Source organism: Euleptes europaea, chromosome 17 (assembly GCF_029931775.1).
Source record: "Euleptes europaea isolate rEulEur1 chromosome 17, rEulEur1.hap1, whole genome shotgun sequence".
NCBI lineage: Eukaryota > Metazoa > Chordata > Lepidosauria > Squamata > Sphaerodactylidae > Euleptes > Euleptes europaea.
In genome coordinates this window covers 48,174,394-48,193,298 of record NC_079328.1, presented here as the reverse complement: position 1 = coordinate 48,193,298, position 18,905 = coordinate 48,174,394, and the positions used below count along the sequence as shown (strand labels likewise).

Sequence of the window (18,905 nt, the reverse complement as noted above, 5' to 3'; positions counted from 1 at the left end):
TGTCAGGAACAAGAAGCCCGTATGAACCTCTTCTGTTGCCATCCTGCCCAGATACAAGTTACTCAGCGGCCAGCCTCCAGATATCACCTCAATTTTGTTATAGTAGAATTGCTCCATATTGGTTTCCCCTGCCTCCATCACCCTTTGCAAAATAAATAGTTGTGTGCTTTCTGATATTCTGGAAGTTAATTACATCTCTGATCCTTATGAAAAAGCTTTAAATGGTCTTTTAGAACACTGAAAAGTAGTTAGCAACATCAGAAGAGATTCAGACACACCTTTCCATAAATTATGTGCTGAAGACAGAAGGCTGCCTCCAGTCCGTTTTTTATTCCATTTTTTTCTAGCATAAATTTTTGTGGACTAAAGCATCTTACATGTGAGAAAGTAAGTTCTATTCTTGGAAAGGTTATGTAGGAATTAAACTTTTTTGTGTTTAAGGAGCTACAAGACTCCTGTCAGAATTCCTCGGTATGTTTCTTCCCTTGAGATGCATCTTGCCCAGTACATATCCTACACTGAGATATAGAAAGCAAAATAAGAAATGGCAGATCTCCAAGACACCTCACATTTACTGTGTTTTAAAACTCACATAAAGCTGAGATTGTTTTTCTACTTCAGCAGTGATTTAAGGAAACATGGGGCACTTTCACACATGAATAATGCACTTTCAATCCACTTTCAATGCACTTTGACAATCACTTGCAAGTGGATTTTGCAATTTCACACCGTAAAATTCAGCTGCAAAGTGCATTGAAAGTGGATTGAAAGTGCATTATTCGGCATGTGTGAAAGTGCCCATCTTATTTTTACTCTTGGCTTTTCTCTGGAAGGCCAAAAAGAGTAATTTAGTAAGATCTATGTAGTGTGCTCCCTTCCACAAACTAGTTATTCAGTCGCTAACGAACATTAACTATCTTGTTTCCCTCCTGTGGAGACATGTTTTTAAGTTTGGTATTCCATTTAAGAAAGGAATTCCAGTTTTTGGAAGAGCTATATTCTTACTGCAGGCATGGTAAATACTTTAAAGCATGATTTTATAGATATTTACATTTTACATGCATGGGCTTCTGGTAGAACGGTATGGTGGGGAGGGGGTTCTCCAGAAAATTCCCCTGATCTAGAGATACTTACCTGGACAGCTAACAGCCTTGTTTTGTTTGCAGAGCAAAACCTGGAGCGGCAAGTGCTTCAAACTCAGTGCAGACACTTGGAGGCTCAGCACTACAGTCTCAGTCTGACGGCAGAACAGTTGTCACACACGATGACGGTGAGTGCTGATTAGCGCTTACATACATATCAGAGGTTCCCCTGGCAAAGCAAAGAGCCTTTTGGCCCAATGTATCTCAGTTCTTGTACTACATTTTATTCCATTATGGGACTTGGTTATTGAAGTACCTTTGGTTTGACATTGAATTTTTTTTTAATGTTATTTCTCCTGTGCAGGAACTAAGGAACCAGAAGCAGAAGATTGTCTCTGAAAGGGAACGACTTCAGGCCGAACTAGATCACTTGAGAAAGTGCCTTGCATTGCCTGCAATGCAGTGGTCTAGAAGTTATTTCAAGGGGTATCCCAGGTGACACTCCCTTGCACTAGGCCGAACCTATAGTATAGAAATAATAATCTATTTTATTACCTGGAATATTTAATATTTTTCACTGGGAGGTTTGAAGCTTAAAAAGAGAGAATGTGCCATGCATGAAGCAAAGAACTATGGGATCCAGGAAAAAAAAATCCACACCCTTCTCTTGACTTCAATGCAACTGAATTTTGTAACTCTACAAGTAATCCACTTAGAAGAACTTTAGTTTTGGTTAAATTTAAAAATTTATTTTTCCTCTGTTTTCTCTCCTCCTGACTTTTTTTTTTTAAATATTGTTTTTAAATGCAGTTTCCACCAATGACACTAACATCCACTTCCCATTGAAGGGACTGGGATCATTTCCATACATATGTTCTTTTTGTTGCCATACTAGTACAATTGCTGTTTTGGGGATCTATCAATTTATTTGTGCTGAAATATGCTGTTTCTCAACCCAAGAAAAAACCAGGTACACATCAGTTTTTTTTTAAGAGAATGAACTGGATATTTTGGATACAGAAATAAATATCTGTAAAGTAATGGGCCTAGCAAAAGAAAACTGCAGCTTCCAAACTTGACTTCCCATGCATCAAATCAGCTTTCTGCTGGAAATGCACTTCACTTGAAAAATAAAGTGAATAAATAAACTGAAGGTACATTTTTATTACTGGGGAGGGGAAGATGTGTACAGAACAGTGATATACATACAATACACACAGATTATGTACCTCAATGGGTAGAATTTTCATACAAAGATTTTGCAATTAAAGTTAAAAAAGAGGTGCTTCAGCCTTGTACTGTGTATATATTTAAAAAAAAGTTTTGTATGTTTTTATTACTTTAATTATTGTTATAAAAAGCTTGCCATTTTCAATATGTTTCTGCTTTTTGTTTTTTTGGCAAAAAAATAGCTTGCTTTTAGTGTTTGTACTGCTGCTGGTCAGGACATGAAACAAATATTGAAGTGTTTTTAAAAAGAATTTTAAAGAATAAGCTTTCCACTGGGGCACGTGCTATCACTTTTAGATATTTTGCAATGTGTAGCACCAGAACTCTCTTGCTTGAAGACCAGGAATTTATTTCTCTTCTATCCCACTCCTTCCCCTCCCCCACCATGCCCTTAAAACACTGAATGTCAGATGATCAGCTGTTGCTGAAACAAGTTCAATCTGAGAAGCCCAACATTTTAGGGAACAAAAAGTTCAGGGTTTGTGAGCTTTACAGTGTGCCACCCTAAAAAGTTCCACACTTCTAAGTACATTGAAGTAAATGGGCTTAGAATGGTGTAACTCTTGTTAGGGTGGCAGTTAGTGAAGGATATTTGATACTTTTTCATTGTACCAATACAGCTTGCAATCACACAACAAGCTGAGTCAGGTTTCTAAGACTTCCACAGAATTCGCTCAGTCCAGTCAAAACAGCAAACGGGGGAAAAAACTCTGTAATTTGTGCCTATAACTGTCAGTGACCCTTCACAAATGCACACCCAGGAGCCCAGCCACTTCAGTGTGGTAGTCTTGCAGTACTACCGTGCATGTGCTGTGATTATCTGGTGAGAGAAGATTCCATGGGTTTTCCCCACTTCATTGGCACCTGGTGTGCAAAATACATTGGGAAGACCCAATCTGTTGGTCCTGCCTCCATGGTCACATTAATCGTATGCATACCCTTGTAGTGTAGGATTACAGGTACTAAAGCATGTTCAGGTGTAACAGGGGGCCTAAGAAATGTATTTTCCTAGTTTTGTGTTCTTGAGGCAAGTAGGTAAACTGGAGTACCAGCAAAGGCTATATGTGCCCTTTGCATAGATATTTCTTGCAATCTCTGGGTCCTGTAGCTCTTTCCAATATTCAGTAATCTGACTAGTTATCAGGAGTTGGACTGGGTTAGTGCTTCTCTCCCCAGCCCCCTTAAGTGTTAATTTTTTAACGGAACTCACTGGTAGTGATTTTTCCCCCTAGTGAATAGTTTTGCTACCTTCCCATCCATGAATTACAACTATCAAATTGGTAGCAGTAGAACACAGGCCTTTTCACTTTGGAGCAGCTAGAACTGTGCCATGTGACAACTGATATTTGGTCTGCAAACATGCAGTGTAAGAACTCAAAGCTCTTGTTTTAAAAGCCTGATCTATTAAGTCTGATTCTCACTTCAATTCTTAGGTGGTATGGCTACCAAGTTTCCTGTGAAGGGTGAAGACACATAAATTTTTAATTTGTCCCATTTTAAAAATAATTTTGTTTTTAAAGGGACACGCACTAAATTTGATGTGCATGTGATCTGCACACTTCCAAGGGGAATGCATTTGTAACGTGAGAATTAACCCTTGCTGTTCCAGTTTAACATTTTCCCCCTCTGCCTTAACTGCTCATGCCCTCCCCAACCAGTTAATGCAGGCAGATATACCTTGGCAGTAGTAGTTTTTTGAGACTGGGAGACCATGAGACGCTTGAGAACTCACCACCTTATAGTCAAAAGTTCATTTTTTTTCTTTTAAAAAAATTATAGCAGCTAATGTGCAATGCTTTCAGTCTGTTACTGTTAATTTTTTGTTCCCCTGAATGCTTACAATGAAAGGCCAAACTGGTAGTCTGTTCATTCATGCAAATGAAGACAGTGCTTCTGTGCTTTTCATAGTTGCACTGAAGGGGTAATTGCAGCAGGTGCAGCTTTTCTCCCATTGTGACAAAGTGCACCTGCCAAAAATTCCCTCTTGAGAACAACTGGTGAAAAGTACTGATGCCCTGGCTACCACTTGAAGATAGAATACCTGTTACACCAAGGAATGACCAGATGAGCAAATGTGGGGACCTATATTAGAGTCTTGTTCCTGGATGCAGCAAGAAGATAATTGGAGTGTTTTCACTGGGCCAAGTGATCCTTTGAACATCTAAACCAGCCATCTCCTGTAACAGTATTCTGAACATCGTTCCCTGCTGCACTAAGACAATCGGCTCTAATAGAGCATGAAAGAAAAAAGGGAAAGCCACTCAATTCCCCCCCTCTGACAATAGCTATTGTCACCCATTAGCCTAGACAAAAAAGCTCTGTTTATCACTGATTCCAATCTAGTCCACAAAGATGTTTTACCGAAAGGCAGAAATGTATGCCCTTAAACTTGTTTTATAGCCCACTACTTAGCTCAGATGGAAAGTATATCAGGGACACAGAGACGCATCCAAACTTAAATGAGGGACCACAGCAAAACTTGCTTTGCAGTGGCTAATCTGGTTTCAGTTTTGTTTTTTTAGTAGGAAGCTCTTTTGCAGTGTATTTACAAGAAGCTAACCATGGCAGCAGCTCACAAACAGTAGCTAGCATATCAAATGGACTGCAGCATTGGCAATGTGGGAAGGTCTAATGCCTTTCAAAACTGATGCTCTAAAGTTTTTAGAAATATGTTAAGAGAACTTCGGTGTCTCTAAATTTACTTCTGACCAAATCGTTTTAATTGCCAGTTTTACAACTTAAGGTATAAACAGGGCAATTTGGCTGTTTTCATACACTTCATCAAACAGTTGGGAGTGGCAGGGTTTGTTTCAAGTCAGCATGGATCACAGCTTTTGCTTCTTAATTTTGCCAATGGTGGGGTGGGGTAGAGGAATATGGGTGTATGAACAAGGAGGCCATTACACTCATTATCCCAAAAATAATTGCACTATGCATAGCTTTTCTTACCAATTAGTTGTGTGGGGTAGACTTTCTGGGAAGATGTTCTCAACACCTTGCTTCTGTTTTGCAAACTCAGTATGAGGTGCTTAAAGAAACACATAAAATCCACCTGAAATAACGTGCACTTGAATTTATCCAAATTTTACAAAGCTCAACTTTCAGGCATTGATATATAAACTGCTAGATTATTCAGAACATGTTTGAAATACTCCTCTCTCCTTCATGTGATGCAAATGCATTAAATCTGAGTTTAGGTGGTATTGGTAGGAAATCACATTATTGTCCCTCTCGCTGTCCTTGAAATGTTCTCTTCTCCCTCTGATGATGGAATACCTTCCCTTCCATTCCACCAAGTCTTGCCCCACTGCTTAAATTCTCAAACTACCATGTTTGGTCTCCTATGCCTCCAGGGCCACGCCGCTTGGTTGTTTGTGTGTAACGTGCGGAATTTCTGAAGCCAGAGCATGAGGGGACAGCAGGAAGCTAAAGCCAGGCCTGCTGGGGCAGTTTAGATGCTGTGAGACAAACCTGTTCTAAGTGTACTTGTTTGAATTAAATGTAATGTAATATATTATTTGTTGAATGTAGTAATTAGGTATTTATGAATATATTGCTGTAATTTCTGACAACATCCAAAAATAAAATGTTCCTAAATCATGACAAAGATTATTTTCCCAGGCCCAGTGGTGGATAAAGTTCCCCAGACACAGCATAAATTCAATACTCTGCTTAATAGTCCTGTGTAAGACATAAAAATCTTGGCAGCACAATTGCTACTTACTTGTAAAGGGCTTTACAGCCATCTGTATGCTGTAATTGTACCAGAGGTCACTTTTACCTCCCATTATAATGGCAAAGCTAGAAACTTGCAAAAACCCAGCAAACAGAGCATTTACAACTAAAATGAAATATGGTGTGATTGTTTGCGATCTTAAATGTCTGTGCTTGGGATGGGGGTATAAAAACAAATAAATTGGTAAAACTAAGCCACACTGTTTCACATGTTAGCTTTTAGGAACTAGATTCATCTTCAGAAGTAGTATAGCAGAACATGAAGAATGGTGGAAGGGAGAACTGATAGGACAGCCTAATAAAAGCTAACTGTTTATATTTAATTAGCTGCAACAGTGCCCTAAACATTACAGAGATACTGAGTCCTCATATATGGACAAGGCACATTATCCTCATATACAGATAAGGGTGTGTGTATTTTTCATCCTAAGCCCTCTTCCTTTCAGTCAATTCACAACACAAGATTCAAGTTATAAGTTTGTCTTGTAATGCCAGACCAATAACACACATACTGCACAGCAAAAAGTTTTAAAAGGTAATGAGCTGAAATTACTCTGCAATCAATTCTTGATAAACAAAGATCATTAAAGGTCTACACATGGTATTTTAAAGAGGGATTCAGTGACACCTCAGAGGCTAACCAAATTTATTAAAATATGCTTTTATGAGTCAGAGCCCACAGTAGCTTGAAGAACAAGTTAATTTTGTTTTGAGATTTGTCTTCAATCAGAAATATTCTCTAGATAGCCTGTAGAGGTCAGGATGTCATAGCCTAAATGTCTCTCTCTGTAGTGGCATTTAAAAGGTGCCCTGCTTTCTTTTTCCTCTTCCAACCTTATTGCTTTTTGTGGAATACGTATGCCACACAGATAGCAGCATTTTCCACATGATTCATAGCCTAAGCATCATCAACCAGTGTATACCTATGTGATTAATATGAACAGAGCCTGGCTGTGGAAAGTACCGGTAGCTGGTTTTGGCACATCAGCAATATGGTTTCCAGTACAGAGCTAGTGTGAGCTCAACAAAGTGGCGTGCCTTGTCTTTGTGGCACCATTTCCCATGGAATACATGCTTATTTTCACTCATCCCCCCATACAGATCTGCACTTCACCGGCTGCTGTCAAGGAAACCACAGAAAGTCCTTTATCTCCAAGGACAGTTGACAAATAGACTCCAGCAAGTGGCATCACAGTGGAAGCACTCTGCCCTGCTGGAGAGATGGGTTAGCAGTTACATATCATTCCTCAGGCAGGCCTTCAGGGGTGCTGTGCAGCCAGGTGTTTAAAATAGTCTCATTCTGTCATCTCTCCCAGATGCATCAGAATATAAGGACCCACTGAGTGAGGCACTGGAGCTTTGGAACAGGGGACGGATTTGTTTTCTTCATCCAGTTTTAGACTGATACTAAAATAAACCAGCGAGGAAACAAGACTGCAGCAAAGAGCTGCAGCCAATTCATCTTGGAATGACAGCCAAATTGAAGCCAAGCACACTTTGGGGTGAGACCAGCTGTTTCGTAGAGGACTTTGTTGCCGCAAGGGATATGCACCACAAATGCTGAGGAAGCACACCCTCTGCATTACTGGCAGGTTGGATCCAGCTATTAAGGTACAGCCTTATACTTCCCCACAAGTCGACGCCATCAAGGATGGAATTACATGGAAATCTTCTCTAGCATTCCATTCTTGGTTTCAAAATACCCTTATAGTGTTAAAGAGGTGGTTTCTTTAAGGTTCAGAAAAGTACTCAAATGCCTGGCCTCCATTTCACAGAGGATTTCAGCTGTCAAAAGTCCTGGGACTGGGTACTCTCTCCAGGCTGGAGATTTGTACGTAGCTTGTACATGTGATCTAAGGCTTGAGTAAGGAAAGCCCCAGTGGTGTTGATCTCCATCAGAGTCAGATTATCCAGCTTATAAAAGACAAGGAACAGATGTTACCAGACAATATTGCCAAAATTTATAAAGCTATGATTACATTGAGAATAATAGAATACAGTAGCATGCTTCACATTTCAAGCTTAAAAGTTTTTAGATCATATAGTCTTGCACACTAATGTTATTAGTACACCTCATACATTTGGGGTTGAGTATTCATTACGTTACTTATGCCCCTTCTCCAGGACTCCCTAATGCATGAACACGTGGCAAAATCAATACATATCTCTTTGAAAGTGTCATCTAGTGTACACTCAATTCATTGCACACAACTTTGCAATGCCATACCTGTAGCGCACAGCCATGTCAGCAAAACTGCAATTAGATCATAAAATAAATGACTGCAATCCATTTTATTTGTAATTAGATTCTGCTCACCCACACAAACATGCAGCACCTATAGTACTTTCTTGACTACCTCTATAAATCCATCAGATTATCACAGATTTCTCTTACCCTGGCATGGGCTTCCTGCTGCTTGACAAAGCTATCCGCAGACAACCGGAGTTTTGCTATTCGAGTATCCCAGGTATCCTTAACCAATGTTCGTATTTCATCTGCCTTTGGAATATTGTCTACAGCACTAAAGGAGAAAGGAAATGCATCATAAAGAACCAGTGACCACATCATAAATTCAATGTAGAAAATCCATGACTAAGTAATATTAAAATATAAAATCTCTGATGCATGCTACATTGTTTAGAATGGGACCAAACAGCAGAGGACTATTCAAGTTGTAGCACAGGTGCACAAGTTCTGCCAGTTAGCCACTGGATCAGAATAATGTTCTCTCATAATATTTACACTATTTAATTCTGCATCAACCTAATTTTAAATTGCTGAATGTTACAAGTAAGACATATGCCAATATTACTACAACAGAAAACAAGCACCATGCTAATTAGTGGAAATCTCTACATTTTGTAATGTTACTCTATACATTCAAATTTGATGTGGCCCCCAAATTTTCCTTTCTGGCTTTGTCAGAATTTATCCACCAAAAACCTTTTTTTAAAACTGGGTTTTGGCTTCCAACAGCTTATGCCCTAATATATGCATTGCTTTTTAAGGTATCACAAGATACTGTATTATTAAGAGTAACCAATCTTCATTCATTACAATAAGAGGCCTACTTACTAGTTTAGCAGTAGCTTGGTTAATTCCATATAGTAAGGGCTTGGCATCGGGGTGAAAGTGTCTTCTTTGCGTTCCTGGTCCCGGATTTGTTCCAGCTTTTCTAGAAGGCAATTAGAAATTGGCATTTTTTTTAAGCTGTGTAGTTCATTATGGCAATAAGGAGCAATAATCTCTCATATTGTTGGCTTTTGGGAGGTGAAAGGATTTCAGGGTTGCTAGTATTGCAATAGGCAGAGTTCATGATAAGCAGGTATGTTTAAAATCATGCCGGAAGAACAGCTGATTAAGAGAATATCTTAATTTCTGTTCTTACAGAAATCAGTAGTTAAAATCACACACAAAAATAATATTCGTTGTTCCATATATTAAATGAAAATATGACAGCTTTTTTTGAGACAGAGATACAATTTTTGGGTGTGTGGGCATGTACATGCTTAAAAAATTAGCCTACTTGGCACCTGCTTTTAAAAACTGATAATTGCTGTGGCCAATTTATTTTGTTTTAATTCAATTTTTATTCTAATTTTACAACAATGGTCTGGCATCAGTATTCCACAGTAAGAGCCAGAGGGAACTGTTAAAAAATTGCTCACATTTGTAGCATACTTAACTTACAATAATCCATTGTAATTTTTTAACATTAATTTCATTGTTTTACAATAACAGCTGACTAATCCAGTACTGACCATAAGGGTCAAATCTGACTGTTAGAATAACAAAAAGATATTGTAACAGTTAGCTCCAATTAAACCAGCAATTGCAAAAGCAGCAAGGGCCCAGGGCCTACAGTCAACATAACATAATACCTTGATAAAAGATGACAGTAGTTCTTACCCACATCCATCCACTCTGGAGCTATGAGTCGACACTTCTGCCTCTGCTTTAGGTTGATCGCCAGCCACAGAGGAACTTGCACAGGCAGTCCAGGATTAAAGGGACCCAAGTCACCCTAAGAAAAACATTCATAACGTGAAGACAAAAGCATGGGAAAAGTCACAGCCATTTCCCCAGCTCCTTGCTTTCTTTTCTCTAGATGTAACAGTGAATTTTTAGAAGTATCTTTATATTTGCTTTGTGTGTTTCTCAGGCGTTGGTGAATGCAGGATTGTTTTTTTTGGGGGGGGGGAAATGCATCAGAGCACCCTTGTAAGTGGAGGCCAGGAGGGAGGAGGAAGAACAGGGTTAGCTGGAAGCTCTAGGAGGCTCAGTGGCAAATTTGAGTTTCCCTCTGCATAATATGCACAATGGCCATGCAATTAACACCTAACAATCTTTTATATTTATAAACGCTAAGCATGCAAAATGAAACATGAATGTGCTCAGTATTAACTGATGAAATGCTTGCCTTTTATATTGGCAGCTCTGAAAATTCGGATGTGAAAAATGTGCACGCTAGAGAGCACAGGGGACTACCTTTAGCTTTAAAGAATACTTTAAAATTATAAACGCCAACCAACACAATAAATACAATAAATCAAGATGGCACTAACACAAGATACAATCACAGGCGCTGGAGAAACCTGGCCAGGCAGCGGACCCCCACCCAAATCAAGTTGGAGGGAGGATGGGGAGGCCAGGAATAGTAGTCAAGGAGCTGCCCCCCACCCCCGCAACCAGGCTCAGGGTGGGGATAATTAACAAGTCCTCCTTATCTCGCCACCCTGTCAGTTCTCTCTCCATTCCACCGCCTCATCATCATAGAGTTGGAAGGGACCACCAGGGTCATCTAGTCCAACCCCCTGCACAGTGCAGGAAATTCACAACTACCTCCCCCACACACCCTCAGTGACCCCCTACTCCATACCCAGAAGATCCCCTCCCTCTCGTGATCTGCCTAAGGTCATAGAATCAGCATTGCTGTCAGATGGCCATCTAACCTCTTCTTAAAAACCTCCAGGGAAGGAGAGCTTACCACCTCCCGAGGAAGCCTGTTCCACTGAGGAACCGCTCTGACTGTCAGAAAATTCTTCCTAATGTCTAGACGGAAACTCTTTTGATTTAATTTCAACCCGTTGGTTCTGGTCCGACCTTCTGGGGCAACAGAAAACAACTCGGCACCATACTCTATATGACAGCCCTTCAAGTACTTGAACATGGTTATCCTATCCCCTCTCAGTCTTCTCCTTTTCAGGCTAAACATAGCCAGCTCCTTCAACCTTTCCTCATAAGACTTGGTCTCCAGACCCCTCACCATCTTCGTTGCCCTCCTCTGGACACGTACCAGCTTGTCTACATCTTTCTTAAATTGTGGTGCCCAAAACTGGATCTAGCATGTTCATAGAATCATAGAATTGGAAGGGACCACCAGGGTCATCTAGTCCAACCCCCTGCACAATGCAGGAAATTCACAACTACCTCCCCACACACACACACACCCCTAGTGACCAGAAGATGGCCAAGATGCCCTCCCTCTCATCATCTGCCTAAGGTCATATTTCTTCTCTTCCGCTTGGCCCGAGAGACCATCTTGCCCACAGAAAACAGCCCTGGGGTTGCCAACCTCCAGGTGGCGGCTGGAGATCTCCCGCTATTACAACTGATCTCCAGCCGATAGAGATCAGATCCCCTGGAGGAAATGGCCGCTCTGGCAATAGGACTCTATGGCATTGCAGCCCCTCCCCTCCCCAAACCCCGCCCTCCTCAGGCTCCGCCCCAAAAACCTCCCGCCGGTGACGAAGAGGAACCGGGCAGCCCTCAACAGCCCACCCATCCGCGGGCCGAACCCACCACCAGGCCGCCGCCCGGCCTTCCTCGCCCATCGTCCAACCCACCCCGATGAGGTAAATGCGGTCCAGGCTGAAGTTGGGGATGATGGTGACCAGCTCCTGCTCGGCCAAGAACTCGACTTCGGCAGGCTCCATCGGCGGCCGCGAGTACGAAGGCCTCGGTCCTTCTCGCCGCCGCCACGTCCACCAGCCTGAGGAGAAAACGAAGGCCGCGGTTGTCGCCTCAGACGTTCTCCGCGCTCTTTCGCTCAAGCCCACGCCTGAGGTAACGGCGGCTGCCATTGGTCGGGAGGCGGAACAAGCCCCGCCCACTAGCCCGACGCGCTTTACCGTTGCCCCGGCTTTTTTTCCCCCGCGCGCGCTTTCGCCCACGCCCCACTCTTGAGGTAACTATATCTCCTATTGGTTGAGAGGAGAAACAAGCTTCGCCCACAGGCTTCCGTCGTGTGCTGCCTCCCCCGCCCCCGCGAACGTTCCGTCTTAGCCACCGCCCCCTATTGGAGTAACTGAGGCTGCCATTGGTTGGGAGACAAAACATGCCACGCCCACAAGCCCCGCGCGCGCTCCACTTGAACGTCCCGGCCCTCAGGGAATCGGTGGCTGTTGATTGGAAGAGGGATTGCTGGTTTTCTGTCTCTGATTGGCTCCTTTTACAGACATTTGTGCTCTGTGATTGGCGTAGACGCGGATGGCTATCACAACATAGGCGAGGAATAAAGGAGAATAAGGGCTGATATGTATGAAGGCGCGCCCACGTGGCTAAATGTACAGCACCTAGCACTTTGGCGCCGTAAAAAAATAGTCTGTATGTTATGTCCATATAACGACAAGTACTGAAAATAAAATAATAAATTCCAAATAGTCTCGCAGCACAAACAAAAACGAGTCTCTTTTGGAAACTTAGAAGATGAACAGGTTTATTGTTGCAGAAGTGTTCATGGACACTTCCCTTTAGGAGGTCTAAAAGCCAGTGAATTACCACAGGATGTCCTTTTGGCCTCACTGTTTACTATTATTTATATGTTATTTATACATACATTGATAAATATATATAAATATCATATATTATAATTATATTATTTATATATACATAAATAAACACACACACATATACATGTGATAGCTGAGGAACCATTCAACCATTCATGCTTTGATGGGTTCTAAGCTCCTAGAGAATATCTTCTACCACAATACATCTATTAGTCTTTAAATATTCTATTTTTATTTTATTTTAAATAACGTGCTCTTCTGGTTGATAGTTACATCTAGGTTACATCTAGGCTGACAAGACTGCAGCCTGCAGAATATATTATAGCTCTGGGCATATGGCATGCGCGTGTGCAGGATACAAGGTGCAAAAAGCGAAGAAAGGACTTATGCACCTAGGGTTGCCAACCTCCAGGTGGGGGCTGGAGATCTCCTGGAATTACAACTGATCTCCAGACGACAGAGATAATTTCCTCTGGAGAACATGGCTGCTTTGGAGGTTGCACTCAAGCATTATACCTTGCTGAGATTCCTCCCCTCCCCAAACCTTGCCCTCCCCAAGCTTCATCTCCAACATTCTCCAGGAATTTCCCAACCTGGAATTGGCAACCCTACTTGACTCACACTGTCAGGCACGGCCTGATGCCCGCCAGTAGGGGAAATGGTGGGCAGGCCAGATGGCATTTTCAAGGTTGTTCTGTTTTCCAGTTTCACATTGTTTTGACTCGTTGTTCTCTGAGAAAGGGACACCGTTATCTTATGTTGCCTAGGCAATCCAGAAAGTCTCTTTTCACCTATTTATCGTTTGCACCCAAAACCCTCCCTCATTCACGTCCTTGCTGTTTCCTGGTCAGTTTCTGCATCTCAATGTGTATTTTCTGAATAAGCCAACTTTCTGCGAAATCCCTGCATAGAGGTCGGTTATTGGACTTTGCCAAGTGGGCCCAGAGCTGACACACACCTGTTATCAGTACAGTGCTTCTGTGTGTATACAGCCTACAAGTACCCAGCCTTCATACATTCCCAGTATTCCCAGTTGCACATATGTTTTGCACAGACAAGCTCTGCCTAGGGTTGTCAACTCCAGATTGGGAAATTCCTGGGAATTTGGCGGCAGAGCATGGGGAGGGTGGGGTTTGAGAACAGGAGGTACCTCAGAGGAGATATGATGCCATAGAGTCCACCGTTCAAAGCAGCCATGTTGTCCAGGGGAACTGATCTCTGTGGTCAGGAGATCAGTTGAAACTCCTGGAGACCTCCATATCTTGCCTGGAGACTGGCAACCCTAGCTCTATGCCAATGCTACAAAGTCCAGACATAACCCCTCTCCTGCTCTACATATAGGGTTGCCAACCTCCAGGTTGTTAAACAAATAACTCACTCTACTGTAAAAAGTATTGGTACAATCAAACAGTAGCAGGCAAAAATGAAAGAGACAATAGACAATGGATAGCAAACATCAAAACAGCCGTGGCTGTAACTATATTACAATGAAGGTTATATACAACAAAGCAAAGCTATGTAACAAGACTAAGCAACCCAGGTTACCTGTTCGCCTGAAGATACATTGTAATTGACTAGAATATGACTCTATGTCCTACATGAACTTTTCGGCACACATTATCAGCTCCCTGTAGCTGATTCTTCTTTTTTGTTACGTTGTTACTTCCCAGCTTTGTAACCTCAGTTGCTTAGCCTTGTTACATAGCTTTGCTTTGTTGTATATAACCTTCATTGTAATATAGTTACAGCCGTGGCTGTTTTGCTGTTTGCTATCCATTGTCTATTGTCTCTTTCATTTTTGCCTGCTACTGTTTGATTGTACCAACCTCCAGGTTGTGGCTAGAGATCTCCCGCTATTACAACTGATCTCCAGGCCACATAAATCAGTTCCCCTGGAGAAAATGGCTGCTTTGGCAATTGGACTCTATGGCATTGAAATCCCTCCCCTCTCCATACCCCACCCTCCTCAAACCCACCCCACCCCCCAAATCTCCAGGTATTTCCTAACCCGGAGCTGGCAACCCTGTCTACATACATGTCCTGAACACATGTTTTGTGTACAAGACTTACAATGTGTACAGCTGCCTACTCTGAAGTGAGGCCTGGAGATCTCCCTAGGGTCGCCAACCTCCAGATAATAGCAGAAGATCTCCTGCTATTACAACTGATCTCCAGCCGATAGAGATCCGTTCACCTGGAGAAAATGGTTGCTTTGGCAATTGGACTCTATGCCATTGAAGTCCCTCCCCTCCCCAAATCCCACCCTCCTCAGGCTCCGCCCCGAAAATCTCCCACTGATAGTGATGTGCTCCCCTCATTATCGTAGAGTCCAATGGAGCAATGAGGGCAAGGAGGCTGGTGTGAGCTTACGGCTTGCTTTATTGACCAAGAAGTCATAAACTGGGTGATCCAGGATCCAGACAAACAGCTCTGCAATCCTGTCACACCGAGGGAGGGGGCAATGCAAGAGGTTTTATAGACATTTGACATTCCAATACAACATTGATACATTGATACTTAACATACAATGTTAGCTTGTCAATGCAACGTCATTAGTTTCTACAGCGCCTGCGTGAGCCTTGCTACATTAATGAATGGTCAGAGTGTTCCTTTGCAGGCTGAAGCGAAAGTATCAGAAAGGAGGAATAGTGTGGGAGGGAGGCTGTTCCCTTATGTAAGAGGAAAGATTCCAGCCTTTGGTATGTGTGTGTGTGCCTACTTGCTTGATGCTAAAGGAAAGGTGGGCCACTGGGCAGCGGCCTCTGTGAGTTCTGTTTGTAAGTGGTTTATGCGTGTAGCTTGCGTGTCTGAATGTGATTACTCAGGCACAACAATAGTGAATAGGGACCTGGCAACCCTAGATCTCCCAGAATTACCACTGATCTCCAGGGACATTGATCAGTTTCCCTGGAGAAAAAGGCTGCTCTGGAGGGTGGGGGCTCCATGGCATTATACCCTGCTGAGTTCCCTCCCCACCCCAAACCCCACCCTCCCCAGGCTCCACCCCCAAATCTCCAGGAATTTCCTAACCTGCAATTGGCAACCCTATGTGACAAGCGGTTGCTTCCTTTTGCATACTCTAATCGATTTGGAGTTTTGCTATTTGCATCATTCAATTTTTTCCCCATTTGCACTGCACTGCTTCTATCTATTTTTTTTTAAATGGGTAACCAGGATGAGGGGCCACCCCAAACACCCCTCTTCATACACCCCTTTCACCCCCCAGACTAGCCTTTCCTCTCCCTTGCTAATTGGCGAGAGAGCCACAGGCAACTTCCAGACGCCCTCCGAATCAAGAAGTGCTTAGGGGAGAGCCAAGAACAAACAACACCCTGGAGGCGCACTTCAAAGACATATTAACGTGCAAAGTTCTGCATCAAGGAGGCGAGGCAGGAAGAGGAGAAAAAGGCTTTTATCGAGGAGTGATTTAGAGCACTGTCAGCCGAGCTGTTAGGTTGTCGGGTTGCCATGGAAACTGAAAGCCTTCAAACAATATTAGCGGTGACAGGTCTATTTAATAGCCCCGTCCGTGCCATCCTCTTCAAAATGCTGCCTGGTCCTCTGCTTTTATGTCCCGGCAGCTCCCTTGATGCAACGGGGAGGGATTCAGAAAGGCCCAGCATCTGGGGTAATCATCCCTGCCTCCCAAATAATACTTTCCGAGGAGCCCTGATTTCCCCCTTTCCTACTGCCATTATGCCTTAAATCCACAATATGCCTTTCTTCAAAGGAAGAAACTGAAGGATCCACTGATTGCCCCGGGGCTCCCTGCATCGCATGAATAATAAAAAACAGAGAACAGAATCATAGGAGAGCAACAATCCCCCATTCTGTTCCTGTCATCTAAAGGCCTTGTTATATCTACATTAGCCAGGCTTCTGTCCATTTACGGTATTTCTTCTTCTGACACCTTAAAAGAAAACACACACACACAGGAATAACAGCGGATGATGGAGACACCTTTTTTTTTTTTTTAAGTGAAAAGCTAATTTAGATACCCAATTACTCCTTAGGAGTGTTCTCGTTTCTTTTATTGTGACCTATATTTGAAAAAGCCACCAGATAGTCAAGGACAATCTTGGGTGGTGTCTGCATTGGGACACCTCTAGGCCTTTCTTCCACCTACCATTACTGAAACCAGACAGAGAAAAGGCAGCCATGCCTGGACCGAGCCTTCCCTGAGCACCATTTGATACCCTTTATTTATTTCTCTATTAATGCTAGGAAAAATTGAAGACAGTAGGAAAAGAGGAACGCCCAACATTGGATGGATTGACTCAATAAAGGAAAACATGGCCTTCTGTTTGTCAGAAATGACTTGATGGCACATAACACACACACAGCTGAGAAGCTGGGCAGAAATACAATAACCTTTTGTTTCCCATGCCTCTTGTTTAAGGATGAAACCCCCATAGCTGACATGCACTACAGGGTACACCTAGGGTTGCCAACCTCCAGGTACTAGCTGGAGATCTCCTGCTATTACAACTGATCTCCAGCCAATAGAGATCAGTTCATCTGGAGAAAATGACCAATTTGGCAATTGGACTCTATGGCACTGAAGTCCCTCCTCCCCCCAAACCCCGCCCTGCTCAGGCTCCACCACCCCCAACTCTAGTTATCAGGTACATCACCTGCTAGCAGCAAAAGAGTTTAAGCTGATGCTTCATAAATAGTCAGAAGCCCACTGAAGGTTTATATGCAGCTGCAGGGAAGAATGTCTTCTTAGCCTCATTGGCACTGGAAAACAGAAGGGCTCAAGTTACAGAATGTACTCAGTTATTGGGGCATACTCCACACCAGCATTACCGGTAAGTTGCCTGACCTACCTGTTATCGGCACAGGCTTTTTAAAAATCCATTTGAAGGACTCTGGTTTTGCTGATGTGGTTGTAACAGGCAGCAGCAGTCCAGGATGATGTGCCTCCACCTAGAAGCCAAAAGAGATAACCATCCTGACCTCCTTGCTGCCCATATTTATTTATTTGTTTAAGTTATTTCTAGTCTGCCTTTCTCACTTGGACTCAAGGTGGATTACACAGAGTGAGTCAATACAGTCAACAGGATGTCAATACAGTCAACAGTGAACAATGCAATAGAACATGATGGATAGCCGTGTTGGTCTGTCACTAGCAGTAGAAAAGAGTAGGAGTCCAGTAGCACCTTAAAGACTAACAAAATTTCTGGCAGGGTATGAGCTTTCGGGAGCCACCACTCCCTTCTTCAGGTATCTGAAGAAGGGAGCGGTGGCTCCCGAAATTGGTGGCTCCCGAAAACTCATACCCTGCCAGAAATTTTGTTAGTCTTTAAGGTGCCACTGGACTCCTACTCTTCTAATGTAATAGAAGGTGCAGTGGTTAAGAGCGGTGGTTTGGAGCGGTGGACTCTGATCTGGAGAATCGGGTTTGATTCTCCTCCACATGAGCCGCAGACGCTAATCTGGTGAACTGGATTTGTTTCCCCACTCCTACACACGAGCCAGCTGGATGACCTTGGGCAAGTCTCTTAGAGCTCTCTCCGCCCTACCTATTTCACAGGGTGTCCTGTTGTGGAGAGGAGAAAGTAAGGTGATGGTAAGCCAGTTTGAGTCTCCCTTAAGTAGTAGAGAAAGTCGGCATATAAAAACCAACTCTTCTTCTTCTTCTTCTTCAACCAACCAGAAGTATAAAAACAGAAGTGAAGCAAAGTATAAGTTTTATTTGACACATTCAATTATGCAAAACTACATAGTACTTCTCTTTAAAAATAAAACGGCAAGCCATGCACACCCTTTAGGGGTTCCTGAATGCGCCAGCCTCCAGATGGTGCCTGGAGATCTCCTGGAATTCAAACTGACCTCCAAACGATAGGTATCAGTTCCCCTGGAGAAAATGGGTGCTTTGGAGGGTGGACTCTGTGGCATTATACCTCACTGAGGTCCCTCCAGTCTCCCAATTCTGCCCTTTCCAGACTCCCACCAAATCTCTAGGAATTTCCAACCCCCCCCCCCCAAATCTCCAGGAATTTCCCAAACCAGAAGGTTGCTTCATTATGGAGCTATTCTTGCTAAATGGATGGGAAAGTGAAA

At 42.9% G+C, this 18,905-nt stretch overlaps 2 protein-coding genes across 6 annotated transcripts in view; one reads left to right on the top strand and one right to left on the bottom strand.

The window, feature by feature from the left end:
- The window catches only part of GSE1 (Gse1 coiled-coil protein), a 252,033-nt gene extending 250,200 nt beyond the window's left edge, over window positions 1–1,833 (top strand). For all 5 annotated transcript variants that reach the window (XM_056862203.1, XM_056862202.1, XM_056862200.1 and 2 more), the window contains 2 exons: window positions 1,167–1,270; window positions 1,447–1,833. In XM_056862203.1, coding sequence (XP_056718181.1) covers window positions 1,167–1,270; window positions 1,447–1,581 — 239 coding nt within the window. In that variant the 3' untranslated portion in view covers window positions 1,582–1,833. The remainder of the gene's footprint in view (window positions 1–1,166; window positions 1,271–1,446) is intronic.
- A 5,843-nt stretch (window positions 1,834–7,676) lies between these two features.
- On the bottom strand, window positions 7,677–12,002 carry GINS2 (GINS complex subunit 2). The gene is made up of 5 exons (XM_056862755.1): window positions 11,895–12,002; window positions 9,958–10,072; window positions 9,124–9,223; window positions 8,443–8,569; window positions 7,677–7,961 (listed from the first exon to the last, which is right to left on the bottom strand). Exons 1-5 carry the CDS (start codon window positions 11,982–11,984, stop codon window positions 7,836–7,838), a joined length of 558 nt encoding a protein of 185 aa, XP_056718733.1. The 5' UTR covers window positions 11,985–12,002; the 3' UTR covers window positions 7,677–7,835.
- Window positions 12,003–18,905: the final 6,903 nt, after the last annotated feature.

What these genes read in the sequence shown, in the direction of transcription:
- GINS2 (XM_056862755.1), bottom strand. Translation starts at nt 11,984, where the DNA reads ATGGAGCCTGCCGAAGTCGAGTTCTTGGCCGAGCAGGAGCTGGTCACC. An exon ending in ACCGCATTTACCTCATCGGG is followed by an intron (nt 10,073 to 11,894) that starts GTGGGTTGGACG and finishes TGTTTTTCTTAG; the next exon opens with GGTGACTTGGGTCCCTTTAA. An exon ending in ACCAAGCTACTGCTAAACTA is followed by an intron (nt 8,570 to 9,123) that starts GTAAGTAGGCCT and finishes TTTCTCCTTTAG; the next exon opens with TGCTGTAGACAATATTCCAA.